The sequence below is a fragment of the Ahaetulla prasina genome, chromosome 5 (assembly GCF_028640845.1).
Source record: "Ahaetulla prasina isolate Xishuangbanna chromosome 5, ASM2864084v1, whole genome shotgun sequence".
Lineage (NCBI taxonomy): Eukaryota > Metazoa > Chordata > Lepidosauria > Squamata > Colubridae > Ahaetulla > Ahaetulla prasina.
The window spans coordinates 39,546,562-39,572,974 of NC_080543.1; the positions used below are offsets into that span (position 1 = coordinate 39,546,562).

Consider the following 26,413-nt stretch of genomic DNA (forward strand, 5'->3'; position numbering starts at 1 on the left):
GTCAATAATCCAGCCATAGCTCCATACTATTGAATTTGCCAGCAGGTATTCACGCTAACCAGGTCAAAGGCTTCCATTTTAAGAGATACAGCATCTCTATTCATTTAGGGCATTCTGCCCAATGTCCCATTAATATTACACTAGAAGAGTAGTAGCAAGGATTTATTAGATCAGTGCTCTTTTCCCATTGCCAGCCAGGCAGTGATGGACAAGACTAAATTCTACAGGCAATCAGAATTTTGAAAGTATATTTTATGACTAATATAATTACTCTTTTGTAACAGAGCACTTTGTAATTGCTTGCTAACTTTGCCTTTTTTTCCCCTTTAGAGAATTGCCTAGGAAGGGCACTGACACTACCCCATTGTTGACTAAGTGCATCAGGTTCATATGACTGCTGAGAATAATGTGACCAATAGTTTGGATTAAAGCTGCCCCTTTCCTTCCCCTCACTGATTGCTTTATTAACAGGGTTTTATTAACCCGATTAAGACCCATTATACTCTATACCTGCATTGCCCTAAAAGTCATTTAACTTTTCTCATTAAGTTGAATGAAACTGATGTTTAATCAACTGAAACTGCTTCTCACAAAGCACTCTTTTTTTAATTTAGTCAATTTAGAACAGACCTGGATTGTTGAAATTTTAAGTATTTTTAAGAGCAGGCTTAAACATGCTATTGACCAGCAACATTAAATTAAGAATATTATTTTTATAGCTAATAAAATGCACCCTATTTAAATAAGTGTGTTACAGTTTGCTGGTGGTGAAGCGGTGACACAATAATTCCTGCTAATTTCTTCTTTTTATGTATGTCACTATTACCTCATATACAATTTTCACAGCACAAACTAACCTGATCCTTCAGATCCAATGTCCTTTTATTCAAACTTTAGTACTTAAAGTAACCTACTTACAAAAATGGTACCAATTTTGGCAGCTCTAGCATAAGTTCTACTTTCTGTCTTTGACAAAACAAAAGTAAGTACTTTCTAACTTCTCCCAGGGAAAATATTTTGCATTTGTATTTCCATCAAAAAATTATTACTGTGATTTTCATTCATTATTAATTAAACATTAAGCCATATAATATAGAAAAAAGGGAACAGACATGAAAAAGAACATTGACTAAAATTCAGAATTAGAATTCATGATTTCTCAATGTTACATTCCAACATACAAATACAAATAACAGAACTAGAATAAGAGCCAGAACCTAAAGGAATCTTCTACCATTATTTTTTTATTTAAAATACAAAATATAAATATCACCCCAGTAATAATTAATTTTGAATATTTGGACTAATTGGAAATGTGTTTGACCTCAACATACTATCACAATTGGGCCCAAAAATTATGTTGCTAAGTGAGAAATTTGTTAAGTGAGCTTGCCCCATTTTTACGATTTTTCTTGCCACATTTGTTAAGTGACTCACTGCAGTGTTTAAATTATTAAAACAGTTGTTAAGTGAATCTGGTTTCCCAATTGACTTTGCTTCTCAGAAGGTTGCAAAAGATGACCCTGGGGCATTGCAACCATCATAAATGTGAGTTTATTGTCAAGCATCCAAATGTAAATCATGTGACCATGGGGATGCTGCAATAGTCATTAGATGTAAAAAATGGTCATAAGTCACTTTTTTCATTGCTGTTGTAACTTCAAACAGTCACTAAATGAACTGTTATAAGTCAAGAACTACCTATATTTAAAATAAGAGGGAAAATACGGAACAAGGAAGCAGCATATTCCACTATTTAAATGAGCAGCATGCATTTAGTCTTTAGTCTTTGGCCTACACTTTGGCCCTAGTGATCACAGAAAAGGAAGTGCAGGACCTATTTCACAGACAAAAGCCAGGAAAAGCGCCAGGCCCAGACAAGATAACTCCTTCTTGCTTAAAAGTCTGTGCTGACCAATTGGCCCCCATCTTCACCCATATTTTCAATAAATCACTAGAGATGTGCTATGTTCCTTCTTGCTTCAAACGCTCTACCATCATCCCAGTGCCGAAGAAGCCCACCATCAAGGAACTAAATGACTACAGACCAGTTGCTCTAACATCTGTAGTCATGAAAACCTTTGAAAGGCTAGTGCTTTCCTACCTGAAAACCATCACGAATCCGCTTTTAGACCCCTTGCAATTTGCATACCGAGCAAATAGATCAACAGATGATGCTGTTAATATGGCTCTGCACTACACCCTACAACATCTTGAGTCTCCAAAGACCTATGCAAGGGTCCGTTTTGTAGACTTTAGTTCAGCATTCAATACCATCATTCCAGACATTCTTCTAACTAAGCTAAACCAGCTACAGGTACCGGAACAGACTTGTAAGTGGATCACAAGCTTCCTAACAAACAGGAAGCAGCAGGTGAAGCTAAGCAAGATCACATCAAATACCTGTACAATTAGCACAGGGCCCCCAAGGCTGTGTGCTCTCCCACTTCTCTTCTCTGTATACCAATGACTGCATCTCCAATGATCCATTTGTTAAGCTACTGAAGTTCGCAGATGACACAACAGTGATTGGTCTCATTCGAGACAATGACGAATCCGCATATAGACGAGAGGTCGAACGACTAGCCTTGTGGTGCAACCAAAACAATCTGGAACTGAACACACTCAAAACCGTAGAAATGGTGGTAGATTTTAGGAAAACCCTTCCATACTTCCACCTCTCACAATACTTGACAACACAGTATCAACAGTAGAAACCTTCAAATTTCTGGGTTCTATCATATCGCAAGATCTCAAATGGACAGCTAACATCAAAACATCATTAAAAAGGACAACAAAGAATGTTCTTTCTGCCAACTCAGTAAGCTCAAACTGCCCAAGGAGCTGCTGATCCAGTTCTACAGAGGAATTATTGAGTCTGTCATTTGCACCTCTATAACTGTCTGGTTCGGTTCTGCAACCCAACAAGAAAACACAGACTTCAGAGGATAATTAGAACTGCAGAAAAATAATTACTACCAACTTGCCTTCCATTGAGGACCTGTATACTGCACGAATCAAGAAGAGAGCCGTGAAAATATTTGCAGATCCCTCGCATCCTGGACATAAACTGTTTCAACTCCTACCCTCAAAACGACGCTATAGAGCACTGCACACCAGAACAACTAGACACAAGAACAGTTTTTTCCCGAAGGCCATCACTCTGCTAAACAAATAATTCCCTCAACACTGTCAGACTATTTACTGAATCTGCACTACTATTAATCGTTTCATAGTTCCCATCACCAATCTCTTTCCACTTATGACTGTATGACTATAACTTGTTGCTGGCAATCCTTATGATTTATATTGATATATTGATCATCAATTGTGTTGTAAATGTTGTACCTTGATGAACGTATCTTTTCTTTTATGTACACTGAGAGCATATGCACCAAGACAAATTCCTTGTGTGTCCAATCACACTTGGCCAATAAAATTCTATTCTATTCTATTCTATTCTATTCTACAGCAGCAAAATTCAACATAATTAACCGGTGGAGCAATTATTTTTCTTCCTCGGCACCATGGAAAATGTTAGTATCACTGGCTGATGACCCTACAGCTGAAGCCACATTCAGAGATGCTAGAGATGAGAAGACAAGCAACAGTTCTGTTGGATCAGTTTTACTACAAGAAGATCCATATGTCTAACTGTTGAACTTCAGCGAACCCCAGAAATTGATTCTTTTCCTTTCATTGTCATTGAAGAATGATTGTTTCACAATGTATATGATTCATTCAATGATATATTACAACCTTTCTATGACATAACAATGCAGGACATGGGAAGTTTTCAAAACGTTTCATCTGTTGTTCAAAGAATTCCAGGAGCCAAATGTAGAAGCACTTATCAAAGATATTGATATGTCTGTTTTGAGGCCAAATCTTTCAGCAATAAGCCATTTTGTCTGCATAGATTAGATGCTTTGTTTCCTACCATATTTGTCAGGCAACAACAGGAGCACATTTCAGCTTTGCCTGAATCTTCCAAGTATGACTTGTCCAGTGAACTTGGCAATGGTGAAGTGGATGTACTGGATGCTAGTTTGGTTTAGAAAGAGGAAGAAGAAAGCATGGAAGATACATTTGAATCCTGTGAGGGGGAAAAGTATAGGAAGGAAATTGAAAAATATTTGCTTTGATTGTGTTGAGTATGAGTTGTAGCAGAAACAGGCTTTGATTGGCTTTCAAGAGCCAATTCCAGTACCTTAACCACATTAAAACAGATATCTACAAACTGCTATTTCTTTCTTATCTTGAATAGCTAATAATTCTTGGCGTAACTTTCTGAAGCTTGGAATACTCATTTAAACAGAATACAGTATATACTGTCCTGTGCTATACTAACTGTGTACTACAATAAATGACTGAATTGAAACATTCAATGAAACTAATTGTTTTATTCAAAATATAAGAAATTTTACATTTGTATGCAGTAAGATTTCTGCCACTTATACAATTAAACCACTACCTGCTTGATAGGATGCCTTTTTATTTTAATGTTTATTGTTAAAGCCACTTTCAAAAAACTATATGATATGTAATTACATTAAAATCAGAATATGAATTTAAATAGAATATGAAACTACTATGCAGAACAAAACTATTTTGTTATTTCCATAGGGTGATGTTATCTTTTATGTGCACATAATTAACATTTCTGTGGGTAAAAGTTATTCAAGAATTAAAAGTCTGCTTCTGTTAAATAACTTGACCTGGACTACAGCCAACGTTTTATTAAAATGTTAATGTCATAGATTAGTATAAAATACAATGTGTGCAAAGTAAATGGCAGAAATTCTCTCATGGTTGAGATATAAAACAGATTTTCCTGTCCAACAAAGGTATCATATATAAAAAGATAATTTTATTTTGATTAATGACCAGCTTAAAGCAAGATATGTCAAAATGTAGCTGTGCAGATATAAAATGCTTAAGTACAAATAAAATAGGGCAGCATTGCAGCCTATTAACAGTAAGTCGGTGAACTAAAATGTATACTTAAAATTAGATAAGAGAAAGATTAACCATAAACCATTATATATTATATGTGAATTATAAAACTATATTCTCCATTTATAGTGCAGTGAATTCAGGAAAAGATAAATCATACTGTATGATCAAAGTATCCATGATAATGAAACTAATCTGTGATTAATAATTTATTTATGCATGACTATCTTTATACACATAGACCAGAGGTCAGTTTTTTGCAGCTATAGGAATTTTATTAAATCTCTTATACATTCCATGTGCTCCTATGCTGTTTGGTAAGTAAAGTCTGTCAACATTTCTGCATGGCTGAAGGGCCTGAGTCATTGTCACTGTTTTCTATCAGGAACTTTTGTTCTACTTGAGTCCAGTCCACTATGATCTAATGACTAGAATCTACCCAAGTGTTAATTGCCTGGATAATGTTTCTTCTACTGAGTTTGGATTTTAAAATTTTCTTCACTTGATAAAGTCACTTGTAACCAGGGTTGAAATCCAGGTCTGACAGGTTCTGGAGAACTGCTAGCTGTAATTTTGAGCAGTTCAGAGAACCAGTAGCGGAAATTTTGAGTAGCTTGGAGAACCTGAAAATACCACCTCTGGCTGGCCCCAGAGTGGGGTGTGAATAGAGATTTTGCAATATCCTTCCCCAGGAGTGGGGAGGAAATGGGGATTTTCCAGTATCCTTTCCCTGCCACGCCCACCAAGCCATGCCCACCAAGCCACACCACACTCACCAAGCCACGCCTACAGAAACGGTAGTAAAAAAAATTGGATTTCACCACTGCTTGTAACCTTTTTCTTGACTATTGTGTCCTTAATGCTTTCAGGGTCAAGGTGCCCAAGTATTGGTATTGATCATCATCATTAAGATGATATCTCCGTAGGGCAACTTGATAGTTTTCAGGGGTTTTTTCCCCCTGTTGATGGTGAGGATAGTTGATTTGTCCAGTCCCAACTCTATTGCAATATCTTGACTGCTTATATAGTTAGTGTTGAGCAGGTCTTGGACACTGTGTAAAATGGAGGTGGAGGTTGAGTAGACTGCATGCCGTGCATGTGTGCAAGAGATCCCATGAAGGTATGGGAAGGTATGTGTGGGGTGGGTGAATCAGGAAGAGTGCATGAAGGTGTCCAAGAAGATCAGGTAAAAGGTCACAGTGGAACTGCATGAGTTGGGAAAAATGCATTGAGGTGAACAAAATGTGTGGGTCAGAGGAGGTCTGTGAGTGGCTGGCATAGTCAGGGTATATGGTAGTGTGCAAGAAGCACCACATGGGTTAGGGAAAGTATGCAGGGGACAGAATAAATTAGAGGGGTGATGTGTAGGGGATGACATTCGCAGGAAAAGTATGTTGAATTCCTTTTACCCTGTTCTTCCCTCCTTCATCCTTTCCTTTCCTTTCCTTTCCTTTCCTTTCCTTTCCTTTCCTTTCCTTTCCTTTCCTTTCCTTTCCTTTCCTTTCCTTTCCTTTCCCTTCCCTTCCTCCCCTCCCCTTCCCCTTCCCCTTCCCCTTTCTCTTCCCCACAGCCCAGTACTGGCATCTGCTGTGTTGGGCAGAAACAAAGGATTGCAAGAATCCTTTGGCTGAGAAACTATAAGAAAACACTGAAAATGAACATCACATGCACATAACAGTAGCGCAGCAGTAGCCAATAGCACTGAAGGAGCCACAACTTTTCCAAATTTCATTTCCTTGGGAGTCATCAGTCCTGTATTTTGGGCTCATTCTGAAAGTTAGCCCAGTTAGGGTTCCTTGTTTTTAAAAAAACTGTTATCCTACTGCACTGTTGTATCCAAAGGTCATTATGAGAATTTTAGTAGTATATAGATTTCAAGGCTGTTTAATTTTTTTGGAAAAACCCAGTTTTTATTTCACTTAACACACATGGCTTGTGGAAAGCCCAGTGCAATCTTAGATTGTTCTACTTTAAGGGGACAGCGGATCTGAAGAGTAGTGAGAACTGATTAGACTGTCTACTATAGACCTCACCCTATTCCTAAGAGGTCTGTAAGGGGCGTACATAAGCACACCAGTATGCCTATTGTCCTAATGTTTTCTTTTATTCGTATTCTTTACATGTATGTATAATTATGTTTATACTTATATCTTTCATAAAATACATGCTTTTTTTAAATTTACATTTATATCCCGCCCTTCTCCGAAGACTCAGGGCGGCTTACAGTGTGTAAGGCAATAGTCTCATTCTATTTGTATATTTACAAAGTCAATTTATTGCCCCCCCAACAATCTGGGTCCTCATTTTACCTACCTTATAAAGGATGGAAGGCTGAGTCAACCTTGGACCTGGTGGGCCTAGAACCTGCAGTAATTGCAGGCAGCTATGTTTTAATAACAGGCTTCTTACAGCCTGAGCCACACCGCGGCTTGATGAAATAAATAAAATAAAATAAGAAATATGGGCAGTGTAGTTGTTGCCTATTGCATGAGATTCTCCTATCAGCCAATTCATATACTGGCTTTAGAACTTAGGAAGCATATGTATTTGAAACAGATATATAACTTGGCTCTGTGAAAGTGGACATGAGACAAATTTCTATAAAAATAAACTTGTAATAGTGAATGTATTTTATATATGGATATAAAGTGGTAGATAGGCTAAGCTGCTGCTTTGATCAAATCACATTCTTGGTAATAGAAAGTCCTTTTTAAACACTATCTTTCTACACTCAGATGAACATTCCAGCAGAAGAAAGCACCATCCATTTGTAAAGCTGTGTTGTGATGTATGTAAATAGCAGCTGTCACTGTGTAAAGTGCAGATGTCTGCAACAGAAAGCCCTTGTGTGCTTCACTAATGAGAGTTCAAGGTGTTTTGGAAGCCTGCATGTACAGTATATATGAAAGCTCCATGTTGCAGACTGTGCCTATAAGCAGCAATATGTCCACTAACAATGCAGTTTTACTTTACAGAGGATAGACGCTGCTGAGTAGTCTTCATAAAGTTATTTTCAGTAACCATTTGGTTCCTCCCAGGAATACTGCTGATTCAAAGTCTGTGGGAAAGGTTTACTGTTTCTCAGTTTCATATTTTGGCTATTTCTTTACCTCCATCTATCCTGTTCAATTTTCATATTTCCTCCTCCATTCCTTCGATCCATCCATCCATCCTTCCTTTCCTTGCTGAAAAATTGAGCTCAATTTTTATTTTAGCAAGTCCCATAGATAGAAAGCAGTAAGAATATCATGCTAATGTAATTCATGTTCAGATGATGCCAGTCACAACTTAATCCTTGGTCAAATGTCATGTAATATGTATGGAAAATCACTGTTTTATATATTATTTGTATTCCAAAATTATAAAATGTGGCATATTTCTGAAGAGTTTTATACAAATAACTCCATTTTATAACTTTCTTTTAATGTATCCTAATATGCATTATACTTCTGAAATGCACTCTTCATAAATAGTAGCCTTTTAGTTTTTTAGTGCTTTATACACTAACAGATATGGAATACTGCAAGATAAACAAAATAACTTCCTGAATTAATTATTCTGCATTAACTTATTTGTGCAAGGTCAACATAGCTGTTTATTTGTCAAATGAGGCATGTGGTATGATCTAACAGGAACTCCATTCTTAATGTTCTGAGTAGAAATACAATACTTAAGGCAAAGTTTACAGCAAGTCAATGTGCAGGGATTGAATGTTTTCGGATCTTATGGTTAGTAAACAATAGACATCATGGTCAAAATGATCCTATATTTCCTTCTATTGTTTCCTTATTATATATACTTAAGGAGGGATGGGGTGGAGGGGAAGCAACAGCTACAGTAATTGGAAATTGTAACTGTAGTAACTGGAAAACAAGAAGAATTATTGTCAGGAAGACAAAGTATGTTAGTGCCCTTAGGACAGTGTTCTTATCTCAATTAAATGACAATACATTCATATTTTGCACACAACTGTAATTTCTTTATATATTCCATGATTCTGACAAAATGGCATCAGCTTTAAAACCACATTTCAGTATAAGATTTTTGTCACATCTCCATGTGACTAAAATTTCAAAACAATGATAAATTTATTCTTCTATCTCTTTTCAAATAAGATGTTGGCAAAATTAAATCTGGTTAAAAATCCTTTCACATTATTTTTTAGAAAATATTGCAAACAATTAATTCTTCTCTGATAGAAATTCTTTGGGAAATTGGTACTGCAAGCAATCTCATTAATATGAGAGATGAATTTTTAAACTCATTGGAGTTTTCTGAATAATATGATATCTGTATTTGGTATTTTTTTAAATCAAAATGTTCATTGTGACTTTTTTCAACCCTCCTGTATTTAAAATAAATCATGACTTAATATGATGTGGTTTTCATTAAGGGGAAAGAAATGATCCAATCTTACATAGCTTGTTCAATAAATCATGGTTTAGAAAAATTGACTTTTGTGAAATGAGAACTGAAGAAATCATAGGAGTTTAGCAATAGGTATAACACGTGTTATAATTCTGCTGCTTTGTTGCCTAATATAAATTACGATTAAAAATATATATCTACAGGTAATCTTCTAATGAAATTGCAATTGGGGCACAACTTTGCTGTTTCTAATATGATGTCACATGATTGCATAAATTAACAATGGCAGTCCCAATTGTTCTGGTAATCTAAGATGTGTGGGTCATTAAGTGAGAAGTGAGTCCTAAGTAAGGGGCATGTGGGTTCCATTGGGAGAAACTCTAGGATGCCTGGCGCAGGCCGCACAGGAAAGAAAGAACTTTGCATGGCATGAGCTCAAAAAGATGATGGAATAGATGCATAGGTGAACGTGATTTCAGGGAGGTGAGAAAAATAGGGTGAGGGGTACATCTGATTGAGGGAAACCATAGTAAAAGGGAGGACATGCATTGTGTGTGCGTTTGAAGGGAGGTTGAGACTGAGGAAAGAGGGAGTAGGAAGCATGAATTTGTGTGTGCAAGCACAGGGAGGCTAGGAAAATAAGATGTGGACAATTGTGCATGAAGGGGCAAAGGAGGGCACATGTGAATGAAGAAAAGCCTACCAACTTGTGACCTTCCTTGCTGGTTTTCATTGACTTTGCTTGGGGAAAAGTTGATAGGGAAGAGTACAAATGGCAATCAAATGATCACAGGTTGCTGCAACTAGTTATAAATATGAGTCTGTTACTAAGCACCTGAATTTTGTTAATGTGACCATGAGGCACTTCAATAGCTATAGCTTTGACGATCAATCATAAGTTCCTTGGCTCAACACTGTCTTATGTTCAAACAGTTGAGTCATAATTCAAGGACTACCTATAGAATTAAACAAAAACTATATTTCATAGTTCCTTTTAAAAAATAATAAAAAATCAATATACATACATCTTAGCCCTTTTCTTTGAATCTAAATATACTTTATCTATACTGTGTATCTATACTGAATCTAAAATATCCTTTATATGCAGAAAGATAATATGGTTCTGTAACCAAAGATAATTTTAAAAATTCATTATTCTTCTTCTTGAGAAGAAATATGTTTCACAATAAAGGTAACCATCCTTCATGATGTTCAGAAAAGAGAATCATGTGGCCACCTTTTCACGCCATTCACTTTCCAGGATTTAATTTACAATGTAATTAATGGCTTTATTTATTTTCTCCTCCTGAGAATTGTGGCACTGAATGATCTTATTTTCACTTGACATACAAACGCAGAAGACTTGTAAGACAGACAGGATGGGGACAAGAGATACAAATCAGACTCTTCCACTAAGGCTTGCTGGGACAGCAGGCTTCTAACTAGCTCATTTGCTTCATAATTGCTATCTTTATAGCACTGTAACTTAGCCATGCAGAAAACACAAAGAGATTGCAAAGTTTTTGCCTCTAGAGACAATAAGTAGACTAATCTGGCTTTGTAGTGATGTTTCTTATTATATACTTCCCTTGTCTTCATTAACTGCATTCACTTGGCTTTCTGGTTCTTGCATTCTGCTTCTGTCTTTAGGTGGGCGTTCATAAATGTACAGTTATTATTGTGACCCTTTCAATCCTCAGAAGAGTTCTCAGGAGCTGGTAAGATTATACAATGCAAATTCCCCTCATGTTTGAGGGGAAAGCAACCTCCACCCTGTGGAAATTTTAACACAGACTAACATAAAGCAAGTAAAGACCACCTTGCTTAAAATGCTAACATTTAAGGCTGATAGGATAAAGAAAAATTTTGTTGCCCACTAAAATAACAAATTGGGCTAAACTTGAAGATGCTTAGACGGGAATTACAGTCTGAATAGGCCACAGTTGAAAAGGCCATGACTTACCGGTACTTTTGCTAATAATAGAGAAAACTTTGGGATAATACTACTAACTATAACTAGATACTACTAACTAGAGCGTAGTACTACTAACTAGAACATACAAAACATTTGCTAGACCAATTCTCGAATACAGCTCATCTATCTGCAACCCACACTGCATATCGGACATAAACACAATTGAGAGAGTTCAGAGATATTTCACGACAAGAGTACTACACTCCTCTTCTCGCAATAAAATATCTTATGCGACCAGAGTTGAAATTTTGGGCTTAGACAACTTAGAACTACGTTGCCTTGGGTCTGACCTAAGCATAGTACATAAAATTATCTACTACAATATCCTACTTGTCAATGACTACTTCAGCTTCAACCACAACAATACACGAACACACAATAGATACAAACTTAAGGTAAGCCGCTCCAAACTCGATTGCAGAAAATACGACTTCAGTAACAGAGTGGTCAATGCCTGGAATGCACTTCCTGACTCTGTGGTTTCTTCCCCAAGCCCCCAAAACTTTAACTTTAGACTGTCTACTTTTGATCTCACCCATTCCTAAGAGGCATGAGCGTACCAACGTTCCTACCGTCCCTGTCCTAATGTCCCTTTTTATTCGTATCCATTTCATGTATTCTTAATCATGTTTATACTTTTATCTATTATATTATGCTTGACCAATAAAAATAAATAAATAAATAATAATGAAGGTTTAAGCCTGTGCTACTTATGATTAGCATTAAAGTAGAAGTTCTTTCTTTTGGAAATATCTCCATTTTAATATATCTATTAGTTTTTAAACTAAGAGACACTAATGTGTGTGTGTGTGTGTGTGTGTGTGTGTGTGTGTTTTCTGTATGTGATTAAATATATTTTGTAAATCAGAAAAATGGTTTTGATGGTCCTTTTTTTTTAATGTTGAAGAATTAGTGTAAGAGGTCCACTCGAACTGAAGCCAGTAAAATTAGCTGTTATCTCAGGATACTTAATTCAGTTAATAAATAAAAGAGGGTTTATGGTCATTTGAGAAGAGGTAATGGCAAACGTCCAGCCACTGTGGCTGTATGCCCATCCCCAGGATTTATCCGTTATAAATACTGTATTCTAATGAAGTGTGGAGGCATGCAGTTACTTGCAGATTATGTCATTCTCACTTTTCATTTTGTATTAACATGATGTGAGGTGGTTTTGACTCAGTCTGGGCAATGAAAAAGACTAAAGGAGCATGCCAATGTTAATGAAACACCACCTCCTGGAGTTTGTCACTAACAGATTATGCAAGCTAAGACACTATCCTCAGCAGCATCTGTAAGTGCAAGAATCATATACTGAGAGATAATTTAATTTTGACCAGAAAAAGCTCATTGTGCTTTTGCTTATTTTCAGAATTATATAAACATTTCATTATTCACTTTATGTTATGGTTACTATGGCTTGCTTGCATATACTAAGATCAAACCAAAGTATGCTGAATCATCTGCAAACATTAGACTTTGCTAGGGAGTTGAATTCATTCTCAAGGACCATTACAGAACATAGAACTCAAAGCAATGTGAAAATATAGAATTTATTTTTTTCCCCTTCAGCTGGACACATTCTTTAGTAATGGTGCAATTATTAGCAGTTATAAGTATCATATTCTCTAGTTAAAAATTATATCTTTTTCTGCCTACCTCATTTTGCTTCTCTTTCACATTGTTTTAACTTTCCCAGCACAGAAATGGAGAATAAGTGAGTGTTCTTGAATGTCAATATTCAACAAATGAAAATGTTATTTTTCAGTTTAAACCAGTGGTGGGATTCAAGTAATTTAACAATCGGTTCTCTGCCCTAATGATTTTTTCCAACAATCAGTTTGCCAAACTGCTCAGAAAGAACAACCGGTTTCCCCAAAGTGGTACAAACTGGCTGAATCCCACCATTGGTTTAAACCCCTATGTATGTAGATACTGTATGTGTTTGTTTGCTTTATTTATTTAATATTGATGCTGACCTACACTACAACAAGCTACACTGCTTTATTCAAATAATTGATTAGCTATACCTAGTAAATTTGAAAGATTGCAAGCTAGGAAATATTTGTGTTTTTAGGTTTCTGGGATAGCATTACAAATATAATCCATATTTTATTTGGAAAGTGATAATTTTCCCTATAAAATAAAATAGGATCGGATAATTTTTAGTGACAAAATAACTTCAATTATTTATAGATAGAGCAAGGATCAAAATAATAATAGTGATTGATATGCAGACATGCTAAGTGAGCCTGAGAATATATGAGACTTTTCATTTTCTTTTAAAACTAAATCAAAAGTCAGCAATGCAACTGGAAAAGAAACTTCTTCAAAAGAGTGGCGTTCTGTAATTCCATGTTATTATATACTAGAAAAATAAGGTGATATTGCTGAGTAAATAATAAGATGGATTCTTGAAAGTAATTCCTGTAGTACTTGTTTCTTGATCAAGCACACTTTAATAGGGTGGCACTTCATGGATGCAGAGACCTTATAGAGGTCTACTAGTTAATCTGACATTTCTTAGTCTGGACAACCTACTGAATAAGAGATAGTTATAATTTGCATATTCTTGACCTGTTATATTCCTAACATAAATACCTATTTTATGCAAAGTTCTTCTCGCAAGAGTGCCTATATTGGTTTAGACAATAATTCATAGCCCTCCTGGAAAATGGCAAAGATTAATGAGATTGAAAATGTCCAAGATAATAACCATGATTTTTTTTATGCATGCAAAGCGTGTGCAATGTAAATGAAATCTGAAACTTTGATTAAGAAAAAAAGAAAAAGGAATAAAAGAAGGCCCTGATTTTTGCCAATTCTACCGAATATAGTTTAGAATGAATATACTTTGCTTAGAGTTAAAGGTAAAGGTAAAGGTTCCCCTCGCACATACATGCTAGTCGTTGCTGACTCTAGGGGGCGATGCTCATCTCCATTTCAAAGCTGAAGAGCCAGCGCTGTCCGAAGACGTCTCCGTGGTCATGTGGCCGGCATGACTCAATGCCAAAGGCGCACGGAACGCTGTTACCTTCCCACCAAATGTGGTCCCTATTTTTTCTACTTGCATTTTTACGTGCTTTCGAAACTGCTAGGTTGACAGAAGCTGGGACAAGTAACAGGAGCTCACCCCGTTACACAGCAGCACTAGGGATTCGAACCACTGAGCTGCCGACCTTTCAATCGACAAGCTCAACTTCCTAGCCCCTGAGCCACCGCGTTAGGCAAAGTCACAAAGGGAATATACTTTGATGCACTAAGACCAAGGCAAACTACCTTTTTTCCCATATATGTGGTTTCAATATTGACTTTTAGTTTTCAGGTGGAATATCTTTTCCCTGCCCGGCAAGGAATAATGAAACTTTAATATGAAAAATTGTAAGCAATTACTGTTCTTTTACAGCTTGCCGACCAGGTTTTTATAAAGCCTTTGCTGGTAATGTTAAATGTGCCAAATGCCCACCTCATAGTTCAACAAGTGTGGAAGGTTCTACAAACTGCAAGTGTGAGAAGAACTACTTTCGATCTGAAGTAGATGTTCCATCAATGGCTTGCACAAGTGAGTAACCTCATTATGATGATCCTGAAACCTGGCCTTACAGGTTGTTGGTCATCTAGGCATGCATTTTACAGTATTTCCATGTCATTAGTGTTTCCAGACTAATCATGATTAGATATTGTTATGATTGCTGGTTTGGGAAACGGGGTGAAGAATAATTTTTAAACACAAAAATGCAAACTCCTGGAAGACAAAGTTTGCATACTGTTATGAAGAGAGAAAGAGAGAGGGAGACAAACCAAAGACTTGAACTCTGGAATCCGGAGGTGGGATGAATCAAAAATTCAAACCAATTGGAAAACCAAGCAGGTATTCAGCTAAAAAAGTTAAAAGAAAGATACCAGACTTGTGCCAATTTGCAATCACCAGAAGCATGGGTAGAAACAAGTAAATACAGAGCCTCAAAACAGTAGAGTAGAATCAGTTAGGCCCAAAGATAATTTCTCTGCAATATAAACAGTAATATGGACATGCCTTTAGTCTGTATTTCTACTTTGGTTTTTTATAGTTAACAAAATTGAAAAGGGCACAATTTTATTATAACACTATACATTGTGTTTGTATGGTACACCACCACTCTTATCATTACTACTTTTATTGCATTATCATTATTATGCACAGTAGCATAATGTTAATTTTAGTACAATTTTATATTAGAATTACTTCCAACCATATAAATGGTTCATTAACCCTATTTCTGGGTGTGACAATTCTCATTCACTCGTGGAAATTCAGATATACAGTTGTCCATTGTGGAAGACTAACATTAAGCAAACCCCTGGCCTAGGGCTATGTATTAAGAACCTGAGTACCTAGACTTGAGGTCTGCTTTTTATTAAGACTGTGCAAAGCTTTGATAGATGATTGGACTCACATGGTTTGACTGATTCCACCACTGAATCAAATCAATGAAAAAAGCAACCTTTTTCAAATTACTGAATTGAAGCAGCACTGCCATATGCATTTTATTGGTCCACTCCTTTCCATGGTGTACAAGCACACACACAGCTCGTTGGTAGTCACTTAACCCGTAACGGCAGCTAGTAAAACAGGATTGACCCTCATTCCAACTTCGATACTTCAGAGGCCTGAATGCGTGGTCTCTAATTCCTCAGTTGCTATGGCACATTGCATCAGCTGGATAATGAAAGTACAGCATAAAGGCAGTGCATACTCTTACTGGTTTGGTTAATTTCTTAATAAAATGTTTTATATGGCGGTACCTAATGTTTTTATTGCCTTTCAGTGCTGCTGAATTTATTCATAGTAATACCCTGAATATTAGTTAATTTGGAAAGAGGGATTAAAGCTAGACATTAGAATACATATGTGTTACAAAATGGTTTGATATCTCTTAAAGGAGTGTCAAACTTGATTTCATTGAGGCTGCATCAGGTTTTGTTTGACCTCAGGGGATGGGGGTATCTGGCCAGGGTGGGCATGGCTAGCTTGACATCAGTTGTGTCAGGAACACCTGTGGTGGCCCAAGCACTCCGCCAGTGAAAATGGGTTCCCGAGCTCTATTTTCAGCTGCGACAGCCTCTTGAAACCCTCTGCCAGCGAAAACAGAGTTCGGGAGGTCCTCTCAAGCTCTGTTTTTGCTGGCAGAGACACCAAAGGCTGCTCCTTTGCTGTTTCCAAGGCAGCCCCATGGGCCAGTTCTAAGCACCCGGTGCACCGGATCTGGCCCCGGGCCTTGAGTTAGAGACCCCTGTCTTAAAGTATGTAAGAGAATATATAATATATAATCTTTCTTAGGACAGGAATGGGGTACTATGGCCCTTTTATAACTTGTGGACTCTGATTTCCAGAATTCCTGAGTCAACCATACTGGCTCAGGAATTCTAGGAGTTGAAGTCCACAAGTCATACAGGGGCCACAGTTCTGCACCTCTGCTTAAGAGATATAAGATATATCATAAAACCATATGTCAGTGACAACAGTTAAATACATGCTTGAATGACTTTATTTCTTAAACAGAATTCAAACAGGATAAATAATACTTATTTTTGTTCTCTTCCCATATAGGACCACCTTCTGCTCCCAGAAATGTTATTTCTAATATCAATGAAACCTCAGTTATCCTAGATTGGAGCTGGCCTTTGGACACAGGAGGCAGAAAAGATGTCACTTTCAACATTGTATGCAAGAAATGTGGAACCAGTAAGCTCTGTGAACCATGTAGCAATATAGTAAGATTTCTTCCACGTCAGATGGGACTTTCCAATACAACTGTGACTGTAGTGGATCTCTTGGCTCATACAAATTACACTTTTGAGATAGATGCTGTTAATGGAGTATCTGATTTAAGTACCATCCCAAGACAATTTGCTGCAGTCAGCATTACAACCAATCAGGCCGGTGAGTACAGAAATGGTTATTTTGCTATCACAAAAGAATGATAGAACTTGCAATGTTCCTCATCCCTATGCTTAACATCTTCTTTTACTCAACCTTCAAAACACCTTTCTTTAAAAAAAATATCAAGCAAATAGAATGGTAGTTATATGGAAGGCAGGGATCTTAGCATTATAGCTGATTATCAGTAGAATGTGACTCAGCAATAATGTTGCTACAAAAAAAGCAAACCTAATTTCCATCTCCATCAATATAAGCATGGTTTCTAAATCATGGGAAGTAGTTTTCTATTTCATTACTGTCTTGGCATCTCTAATAGTTCTAACTTGATCTGGAGGATTATGATAAACTTGAACAGATTGGAAGAATTGTAACAAGAATGGTTAATATACCATTTATACCAATATAAATCAAGTTTTAGGAAGGCTGAGCAAGGGATACATTTAGCATTTGTAAGAGAAAAAATTGACCATGGAATGAAACTTGTGTTTGCTACTCACATCATTTGATCACTATTTCTTCAGGAATGTCTGTTAATAATTACACCTTTGATTTGTAATTTTATATTTCATCAATATTATTTCATATTTCATCAGTGAGAGTATTACTTTAATTGACTAATTTTTTTAGTTATCTTAATCCCGCCCCACCCCCAAGCATTAAGATCTTCAAACTTTGCTTAGCTTCATTATCATTGTACAGCCTCAGGCTTGGGAGAAAGACTTGATCTTTTTTTCTCTTTTTGATCTATATTTTCTCCTAAGTAACAAATGTTTCTTTATTCATAGCCAAGTCAAGAATTTTTGAATTTAGGAACATAAATTATATTTTTTCTTTTGTCCACCAATTTGCATTGCCTATTGCACAATACATGAATTGAATAAATACATTTGGACAGTTTCATTTCCCAATTCCAAACCATTTCATTGTTTCTTATTGTGTTTCAATTGATCACAATAATCCATAATTTAGGGTAAGTAGACTTTGTTATAATCTGCACAGTTGAAGGACAGCTTTAATATAATTAATAATGCAAAAATAGACATTCTTCTGAAATTTCATTGCCTGTACCATTATCCAGTAGTATTATCAATGCGGCATTTACTTCTGCCTTTTCTGAGTTCAGCTTGTGTGTCTGCCAATTCTAATTCTAAGTACTGTTTTATATGAGATAAGTGCAATTATTTGGTAGTTTGAACATACTTTAGCACTGCAATTTATGTTACAGGATTATAAACTAATCTTTTCCAGTTCTTTGGCACTGCTTATAGCATTTTAACTGCATTATCTTGCAAGCTTTTAAAGAATACATCTGGTATTTAATCAACTCATGCAGCTTTGTTGTTAGCAATATGTTCTAACGCTTATAAAATTTCATTTTCTATTATGTCTGTCTATAGTTTAACAATCAAACCTTTATATTTGGCAATTTCTTCCTTTGTTTTCTTGGAGAGAGTGATGTTGATGATATAATTTTACATATTTGTATGATCTTTGCACAAAATGTTCTTGATATTTATATTTTATTTAAATACCCTCATTTTCTGTACACTGCTTATGTACATATCATTTCCCCTCCCCTTTTTATTGACCTTGTGTTAGGTTTTCAATTTTCTGTTGCCTCAAGCATTCTGTATTTCTTCAGCTATTTTCAATTTATGAACAGAGACTCATGTATATTTATTAATTTTCTTTTTCCATTTCTGGATATATTTTTTTGATTCTTCATTAATGATACCATAAATTTATTTTTAGAATTCTTCAGGTAATCTATCAGATATAATCCATTAAATCATTTCAAAATAATATGAAAGATTGTTGATGCTGTAAGTTGTTGGTTTGATTATTTGGCTTTACCATTTTGTTTAAATAATAATTTTGCAAAGAACTTTTGATCTCTGCCACATTCAGCACTTGATCTTGTTTTTGTTGGCTGAATGGCATTTGTTTTTCTTTGGTTACACAACGTGTAGTCAATTTTGATTTTTTCCATCCAGCAGTATCCATAAAGGAAAGTCATCTTTAAGTTTGTTTGAAGAAGATATTCAATAAGGTATTTTCTTGCCATTAGTCTCACTTCTACTTCATTTTAATAATAATAACTTTAATGTCATTGTACGTGTATATATGCAATATACCCATACAATGAAATTCACTTAACACCCAAAGACCAGGTCCAACATGCATAACAATTCCCAAACACACTCCCACCCACCACAAATTCCCCACCCCAAACCACCCAAACATCCACACAACAGACCAAGAAATGCTGTCCAACATCTTACTGATAGTAGCCCATAAGTTCATTGTTGAGTGCAATTATAGCTCTGGGATAAAAGCTATTCAGAAAATGTGTGGTCTGAATTTTAACTGTTCTGTATTTTCTGCCAGAAGTCAACAGTCCAAAAAGATTATAAGCAGGATGGGAAGAGTCTCTGAGAATGTTATGCAACTTCCTCAAACAGTGAGATTCAAAGATGCCGTCCAGGGTTGGTAGCTGGAACCCGATGATATTCTGGGCAGTTTTAATGATTCTTTTTAGAGCTTTTTTGTCTGCTACAGAGCTGCTCCCATACCATGCAAGAATGCCGTATGTCAGGAAACTCTCAATGGTGCTGCAGTAGTAGGACAGAAGTAGATTTATCTTCCTGAGCATTCTGGACAAGCTGTTACAAATCACCATAAAATTGTTCAGTCATAGCTTCCTCTGCCTCTACTGTTAGAGCATAGACTTGAATTACCACAATATTGATTGTCTGGAATCAAACAAAGAACAGTCTTTCATTTGGGGGATATATTGAAACACTGGCTTTGACACTAGGTTTGTTAATAATTATGGCGATGCCATTTCTTCTGTGGTTTTCTTGTGTATAATAGAAGATCTGATGTTTTTCTGATGTGAAATGAAGTTTCAGTTCATTTCAGTTCACTGAGTCCCAGAATGTCAACATTCAGTCTTGACATGTCTGCTCTAGGGTTGTTAAGTTTGTCTTGGTTTCTGGTTCTGACATTCCCTGTAACTGTAGGATTAATAGTTATTCAGCATTGTACTTTCCTTTTGCTCTATCCACAACAGCTGGGCTTCCTTTTGGCTTTAAAATGGCCACATAATAAGGACTAGTGTCATTTCTTCTTGTCCTTGTTCTTTCCCAATAGGCCATTGGACTTGAAAAGCTTGGAGTGAAAGCGTAACCTTCTAGTATTATGTTGACTTCTCTTTCTTGCAATTGTCTACTACAGTTGGTTGCTATTTTCATTTCCAATGGATTGAATTCATTTAATCTGATTTTTTTGCTATGACATACCCATCATGAGTGATTCTTCTGGAAGTGTAAAGTCCCAATGTACCTCATCATGAGAGATTCAAGCTTTTTTTTAATTATGCAATTTTATGCTTCATGATATGGAGGACATTTTCTAATACTTTCCAAGTATCTGAAGAGATTTCATACAGAAGAATGGATAGAAGGCCATGCTATTTTCTGTCATCTCTTAGGACTGATCTTACTAGCCAATATATTGCTTCCTATGGCAAAATATGTAAGCCAGATGTTGACTAAATCTGCCTTATGTATTTTTATGGCAAAGAAATATTAAGGACTGTGATTTAGATTAATTCAAATTAAGAATACATAACATTAATTGAATATAGGGAATCTTATATTTAGCAATATGTATATTCATAATAAAATTCTTCTTCTTGAGCTTGTGTATCATTGTCGCATGGTACTTTTTCCTTTCCAGTTTTAAATTGTGAGAAACAGTATCCAGATTGATTTAGTTTCTTCACTTTTAAAAGAAGGACTACTAAAATCAATAGGAGAGATATTTCAGTTGTTAGGTGATGTTATTACCAGCAAGGCTAATAACTTCCATACCAAGTGAGCCATGTAAAATATCATTTTGTTAAATGATATTTTATTAATAAAATCAGATATTAATCAAAACTTCATGCCAATGATACCTAGTGTAAATTATAGTATAAGTAATTAATTCTGATAATAGCAATGAAGAAAATCCTTTTATATTATAAAAAGCCTAGCTTTCCTGCTCATCCTTGTTTTCTGTTCTCTTTGTAGATTCTGATCATCACTAGCTGTATGTGAATATTCATTTAAAATACCAATTATATTCATATTTCATTCGTGCAGCTGGTAGATTTACCAGTTTTACAGGTGCTCCTCAACTTACAATCAAAATTCAGCTCAAAATTTATGTTGCTAAGTGGGGCATTTATTAAATGAGTTTTGCTCCATTTTAGGACCATTTTTGCCACAATTGTTAAGTGAATTACTGCAGTTGTTAAGTTAGTAGCATAATTGTTAAATGAACCTGGCTTTGCTTCTCAGAAGGTCACAAAAGGCCCAGGGACACTGCAACATCATAAATATGAACCACTTGCCAAGTGTCCAAATTTTCATTATGCGATCATGGCGATCCTGCAAAGAGCATAAGTATTAAAAATGGTCCTAAACCACTTTAGTTTCAGTGGTTTCAGTGCCATTGTAACTGAATGATCACTAAACTGTAAGCTGAAGACTCCCTGTATTGCAGAATAAAATTATAAAAATTTAGAATAGTTTTTTTCTGGTAATTTTAAGGAATATGTGGGTTGTTATACTGTTTATGTTATAAAATTGGCCTCAATTTAGGTTTTTGTTGTGGATTTTTGCAGACATTTACCATTTTGTATCACCCACAGGTTTTTATTTTGTTAAAATCTAATACAAATACTCTATTGCTGAGTATTAAATGTTATTTTATTTATTTGGCTAAATAATCCACAAGTTCTCCAAACTGGCATGATGTACTCTATAGTCCCAAATGCCATGATGGATAGGAGATAGTTCAGATATGTCTGTAGCCCAATAAATGCTATTATTCCTAGTTCAATGGTGGCGTGCATTTCATCCAATTGTCTTGAATAATTTCTGATTAGGAATGTACAGTAAATCTTTGGTCAATAATTGATTTTTTCAAGTATTGATAGAATAGAATGATGCAATTAATGCTACATTACTGAAGATGTATTTGTTTCTTGATTTAAACCATGTTTCCATTCTCCTTTGAAATTTGTGTGGATCTATGAAAAATTATGAAATTGAAGAGTTTGACAAATGGACTGCATTTTCATCATTTCTATAAATAATGACTATATTTCTTTGCATTTCCTTAAAAATTTGGCAAAAAGATTAGAATAAAATTAGTAAATACCTACAACAATGTAGTAAAATATAGTTAAAAAATCAATCAGTAATCATCATGTTCTGAAAGAATGCCCCTCAATCTACCCTGTTTTCCCCAAAATAAGACACCTCCTGTTAATAATCCCAATCGGGCTTTTGAACGCATGGCAATAAGGCCAAGCACTTATTTCAGGGTTAAAAAAAAAAAATTAAGACAGGGTCTTATTTTCAGGGAAACACGGTATTTGTTCCCTTGAGAACAAACGCGGATCAACTGTCCATCATATATTTATTTATTTATTTATTTATTAAATTTTTATACCGCCCTTCTCCCAAGGGACTCAGGGCGGTGTACAGCCAAAAGATAAAAAACATAAAAAAATATACAATTAAAACAACAATTTAAAACCGAGCATATTAGAAAAATGGCCAATTAAAAGATTTAAAATTTAAAATTACAAACCCTAAAATAATAAAACCCCGGTTAAAAGATTTAAAAATATTTAAAAATATTAAGCCAGTCCCGCTTGAATAAATAGATGCGTTTTCAGCTCTCGGCGGAAAGTCCGAAGGTCCGGCAGTTGCCGAAGTCCAGGGGGAAGTTTGTTCCAAAGGGTGGGAGCCCCCACAGAGAAGGTCCTCCCCCTGGGGGCCGCCAGCCGACATTGCTTGGTGGACGGCACCCTAAGGAGTCCCTCTCTGTGCGAGCGTACAGGTCGGTGGGAGGCATTCGGTAACAGCAGGCGGTCCCGTAAGTACCCTGGCCCTAAGCCATGGAGCGCTTTAAAGGTAGTCACCAACACCTTGAAGTGCACCCGAAAGACCACAGGTAGCCAGTGCAGACTGCGCAGGAGAGGTGTTACATGGGAGCAACGTGTGGCTCCCACTATCACCCGAGCAGCTGCATTCTGAACCAACTGGAGCCTCCGGGTACTCTTCAAGGGGAGCCCCATGTAGAGAGCATTACAGTAGTCCAAGCGAGAGGTAACCAGATCATGAGTGACCGTGCATAAGGCATCCCGGTCGAGGAAGGGGCGCAACTGGCGAACCAGGCGAACCTGGTAAAAAGCCCTCCTGGCGATGGTCATCAAATGATCTTCAAAAGACAACCGTCCATCCAGGAGGACGCCCAAGTTGCGCACCCTTTCCACTGGGGCCAATGATTCGCCCCCGACAGTCAGCCGCGGCTGCAGCTGACTGTACCGGGGTGCCGGCATCCACAGCCACTCCATCTTGGAGGAATTGAGTTTGAGCCTGTTTCTCCCCATCCAGACCCGTACAGCTTCCAAACACCGGGACAGCACTTCGATGGCTTCGTTGGGATGGCCTGGGGTGGAAAAGTACAGCTGCGTGTCGTCAGCGTACAGTTGGTACCTCACCCCAAAGCCATTGATGATCTCACCCAGCGGCTTCATATAGATGTTGAACAGGAGAGGCGAGAGAATCGACCCCTGCGGCACCCCACATGTGAGGGGCCTCGCGGTCGATCTCTGCCCTCCTGCCAACACCGTCTGCGACTGGTCAGAGAGATAGGAGGAGAACCACCGATAAACGGTGCCTCCCACTCCCAAACTCCTCCTCTGATGAAGATAGTTTGGGGATACTGCTGTGAGGAATTATCATATGAGTGTCCCATTGTAGTTTTAGTCTTCTAAATCTTTTCCACCATATAGGGCACATCAATAAGCAGAAACAGAAATAGAATATGAATATATTATTATGTTCATTACTTTAATTTTGATTCTCACCTACTGTTTGAACCCAGACTCTGGGAAAATTGCCTTTAAGCAGATAACTGGCTTTGTTGTCATTTGTGACATTATGACAGTATCACACTATGACTTTAAAAGCTCATAGGATAAGTTTGAATCAATTGGCTCTTCATTTTATTGTTATGGGAAAGGCTTATTGAACAGCAGTTATCAACCATGCTGAAAGGAACAAGCTCATCTCAGTTCACAATAATATGTTTTCACACAGATGTTATCTAATAACACCAATCAACCCTGCTTAGGAAGGGTCACTGGCTGCCGCAGGAGATTTATATAACATTCACAATCCCTAGAGGCAAGGTGCTAATTATGAATCTGACACAGAAAGAGATGGACAGCTGTGTCTCTCTGACAAGCTGATATGCAGATTTGCCTGATTCCCTTGCCAATATTAATTTAGTAGCTGCATTACATTTAGGTTGCTGTTTTAAAGATCCATACATTCTTTAACTGAATTTTGTTGGGCTTATAGGTATACATTGATTTGGGGGAAATGATAGCACTATACTAAATATAATACTATATATTTTATAGTATTTATAGTATCTTGGTACTAATGAGGAGTATTCTGGGGAAGCAAATTTTTGACTAAAAATAAAGAGTAGAGGAAAATAAGATATATTCTTTACTGCAGCTTTCTGCAATATATTTAATACATTATTTTGTATAGAAAATCAAAGCTGAGAAATAATAGGCAATTCATTTTTTAAATCAGGTTCAATAGTTTCTTGACAATAATTCAGGAAAAAATAAAAAAAAACCATAACATTTAAAAATTGTTCCAGTCCCAAGGAGATTAAGCATGATTCTGGACATGCAGATATTTATTTGGAATGGAAAACCTTTTTTTGAGGTTCACTCATACTGCCTTTAGGATGTAAAACAAATTAAACCACATATTGCAAGATAAAATATTATTTTTATAAAAAGTGTTAAAGTGCAAACAATGTAGGAATGTGTGAACTGTATAAATTTAAATGCAAAAGAACAAGAACTGTGAAAAAAATAGGAGGAAGAATTAAAAATAGCAGAAAAAGTACCATATATCTAAAGAAATGCAAAGTAAGAATTTTCATATTTATTTTGGAAATTAGTCTTCACTCTTAAATAGTAAAACTAATCAGTACTTATCAAATTGCAGAAGCAAAGGATCTAAAAGTATCAAACTAGATAACTATATGAGCAACTTCATATAAATCTTCCTTTGACAAGCTGTAATTTATAGTAGGTGGATCTTAAGGAGTTATTCCTTGGAATCATAAATGTCCATATTCCTTGTCCAACAAGAAGAACAAAAATATTTATATGAACATACCCTAACATCTGAGGATGATTGTTTCCAACTTTATTGAACATTCATATGTTAATTGCAGCATATGCTATTACCACTACCACTAACTATTTACATGCTCTTCAAATTAGAGCACCTACCCTGTAGTAGAGAGACTATTTGTGTTAAAAAAAAAATAGAATGTGTGGATCAGCTAAAATTGCAGATGTTTGGGGTAGGGCAGGGTTGGGTTCTACTTACCTTTACTACCGGTTTGCAGCAGGAGCGCAGGTGTGCGCACTTCTGTGCATGCACAGAAGCTTCTGCACATGTGCAGATCACCCATAATGACGTCGTGGCTGGTGGGCGGAGTCTCCCACCAGTTTTACTACCGGTTTTATAGGACCAGACTGAACCAGGAGCAACCCATCACTGGTGTAGGGATAGGACAGAAATTAGTTCCCATTCAAATGTTAATTTTTATAATATTAACATAACATCAGAGTTGGAAGGGACCTTGGAGGCCTTCTAGTCCAACCCCCTGCCCAGGCAGGAAACCCTACACCATCTCAGTCAGATGGTTATCCAACATTTTCTTAAAAATTTCCAGTGTTGGAGCATTCACAACTTCTGAAGGCAAGTCGTTCCACTTATTAATTGTTCTAACTGTCAGGAAATTTCTCCTTAGTTCTAAGTTGCTTCTTTCCTTGATCAGTTTCCACCCATTGCTTCTTGTTCTACCCTCAGGTGCTCTGGAGAACAGCCCAACTCCCACTTCTCTGTGGCAGCCCCTGAGATATTGGAACACTGCTATCATGTCTCCCCTGGTCCTTCTTTTTGTTAAACTAGACATACCCAGTTCCTGCAACCGTTCTTCATATGTTTTATCCTCCAGTCCCTAATCATCTTTGTTGCTCTTCTCTGCACTCTTTCTAGAGTCTCAACATCTTTTTACATCGTGGCGACCAA

At 36.5% G+C, this 26,413-nt stretch overlaps 1 protein-coding gene across 3 annotated transcripts in view; it reads left to right on the forward strand.

Moving 5' to 3' along the window:
* Positions 1 to 26,413, forward strand: part of EPHA3 (EPH receptor A3) — a 251,911-nt gene that overhangs the window by 156,567 nt on the left and 68,931 nt on the right. For all 3 annotated transcript variants that reach the window (XM_058185594.1, XM_058185593.1, XM_058185591.1), the window contains exons 4-5: positions 14,703 to 14,858; positions 16,887 to 17,219. In XM_058185594.1, coding sequence (XP_058041577.1) covers positions 14,703 to 14,858; positions 16,887 to 17,219 — 489 coding nt within the window. The remainder of the gene's footprint in view (positions 1 to 14,702; positions 14,859 to 16,886; positions 17,220 to 26,413) is intronic.